At 41.8% G+C, this 2,530-nt stretch overlaps 1 protein-coding gene across 3 annotated transcripts in view; it reads right to left on the bottom strand.

The window, feature by feature from the left end:
* LOC103589990 (glutathione synthetase) overlaps nt 1–2,530 on the bottom strand; it is a 20,100-nt gene that overhangs the window by 13,877 nt on the left and 3,693 nt on the right. For 2 of the 3 annotated variants that reach the window (XM_008572203.1, XM_008572131.1), the window contains exon 2: nt 1,381–1,515. In XM_008572203.1, coding sequence (XP_008570425.1) covers nt 1,381–1,509 — 129 coding nt within the window. In that variant the 5' untranslated portion in view covers nt 1,510–1,515. Of the gene's footprint in view, nt 1–1,185; nt 1,516–2,530 lie in introns of those variants that run through there. The other variant, XM_008572274.1, reaches the window with a different exon arrangement.

Genomic DNA, 2,530 nt, shown 5'->3' with positions numbered 1-2,530 from the left:
GGCCTGTCCTAGGTTCTGGGCATACACAGACAAAAAAGAATGTGGTAGGGTAAAAAAAAAAAGATGCCTGCAGCTCTTTAGCCACCAATATAGATAGTCTTTAAGGTATACTGTTAAGTTTTAAAAAAAAAAAGCAAGGTACAAAAGAGCTTGTCTAGTATGCTTCTTTGTGTAAAAAGTGGGGGAAAATATATACATATTTACTTGTTAGGAATAAACTAGAAAGGATAAACAAGAACACTAGAACACAGGCTGACTTTAGTGCTGGAGAATTGAGTAGCTAGAAAATATTGAAGGGAAGGCTAAACTACAAACTCATACCCTCTGAATTTCAAACCATAAAAATGTCTTACCCAACCACAAGATAAAAAAGTTTTTTTTAAAGGATGAGATTTTGGGCCGGCCCGGCGCCACTGAGGGTTCGGATCCCATATAGAGACCAGTCCGCTCACTGGTTGAGCGCGGTGCGGGCGCGACACCGAGGGTTGCAATCCTGTTACCGGTCACGAAAAAAGACAAAAAGGAAAAAAAAAAAAAGGATGAGATTTTAAAGAGATGTGGTTTGGACTCAACAGTCCTATTTTTATGAAGCAACTCCAGAGAAACACTTACATACAGGAGCCTAAACAGGCATATACATGTACGTGGATGTTCCCTGTAGTGCTATGTGTAGTCATAAAAACATTATAAATCACCTAAATAGCCATTGCTGGGGAAAGATAAACTGTGATACATCCACACCTGTAATACTATGCATCAGAATGAAGCTGACACTAATGGAAGGCATTAGAAAGAGTTCTAAGACAGACTGTTAAATGAAAAACAAAAACATGTAATACAATAATACGTATCCAATCTGTTTTTTTAAAAACTACATATTTCTACATATAATATCTATGTGTATAAATGAAGAAAGAAGGACCTGAAAGGATATACCAGAAATCAATTACAGAGAAGGTAGTATGATTAAGGTGTCTTAATATATAATAGCTCATTGGGAAAAGTGCTTTGTGTGAATTATCTTCTAATTCTCTTACCAACCCAATGAGGTAGGTCCTATTATTATCGCTTTTTTATATTTGAAGAAATTGCAGCTGAGAGAGGTTAAATAACTTGCTTTAGTCACACTCCAAACCCCAGATTTAAATTTGATTACTCCAGCATGCTGCTTTTTACTTTACTTACTTCTAGAGATCAATTTTAGTTCTTGAAAAAAAATAAACTAAAACAAAAGAGTTGTGGTCTCTGACCCAAAGGAGCTGCCCCTAGCCAGACAGGGGCCAGACAGTGGGCAGTGGCATCCAGAGCAGTGTCATCAGTGCTGAGGGAGGAGCATCCAGAGCAGTGTGGTTAGTGCTGTGGGAGGGGCCGGGGGCTTACATCCGAGGAGCTAGGCTCCTGTAAGGTCCTCAGCAACACTCCTTCTGCCAGGGCCCGGTCCATGGCCTGCCTTGCCAGCTCCTCCAAATGCTGCTCATCCTCCAAGAGGCTCCCCCAGCTGGTGGCCATCCCAACCTGCACAGACAGAGGAGAGCTTGGTGACAGATGGCCTGCAGCCCAGCAAACACTGAAACTGACAAAAACTGCCAACACAGTGAGACTCTGATCTCTGTTGGATGAGACAGTGTGGTGCAGGGGAGTGAACACTAGCTAGTCCCAGCTCTTAATTCCATGTGCACAAAACAGAAAGCTTGACAAAGCATTTCCATTGCCACTCTTTGGATTTATATATATGTAATATATACATTAATATATATATATTTTTTTGGAGGGGTGCTGGCTGGTATGGGGATCTGAACCCTTGACTTTGGTGTTATAACACTGCATGCTAACCAAATGAGCTAACTGGCCAGCTCCATCTTTTGATTTCTAATGCAATGGCATTACTCTCATAGTAAGGAGGCAGAGGCTCAGAGAGGTGAAATGACTTGCCCTAGGTAATGACTGGTAAAGCCTGGACTTGAACGCAGATCCCTGAACTCCCAGACCAATGTTCTTCATTGGAGAAAGAGGCACTAATGTCGTAAGTGACTGGGGCAAGTTCCTTCCCACTTCCGCATCCCCCCAACCCAGAGCTGCAGATTCCACACCTGTGAAACAAAGGGGATGGGTAGGTGAATGGTTTCTAAACCTGGCTGGACAATCTGGGAAGCTTGGGAAAGAATACAGATTCCTAGGCCCCACCCCCAGATATTTTGATTCTGAAGAGTTTAAGTCTGTATTTTTAACAAACTTTCCTGGAATGGGAGCCACTGCAGTAGATTATTAATTTCTAGCTCCAACAACCCATGTCAGCAGATCTCAAATTACATGGGAGGTAATGAAGATGTTCTTTGTGGAATACCATGAAATGTGGATTAGATGGACTCTCTCTGAAGTAAAATGAATGGCCTCCCAAAGTCACTGAAGCTTAATCCTGACTGTAACTGTTGAGGAAACCATATTATGGTAGTTAAAAGGTGGGACCTTGAAGAGGTGATAAGATTGTGAGGACCATGCCTAGTAAATGGATTAATAAAGGTGGTCATGG

This window comes from Galeopterus variegatus, unplaced genomic scaffold (assembly GCF_000696425.1).
Source record: "Galeopterus variegatus unplaced genomic scaffold, G_variegatus-3.0.2 Scaffold3, whole genome shotgun sequence".
Taxonomy (NCBI): domain Eukaryota; kingdom Metazoa; phylum Chordata; class Mammalia; order Dermoptera; family Cynocephalidae; genus Galeopterus; species Galeopterus variegatus.
This window is presented reverse-complemented; position numbering and strand designations above follow the sequence as displayed.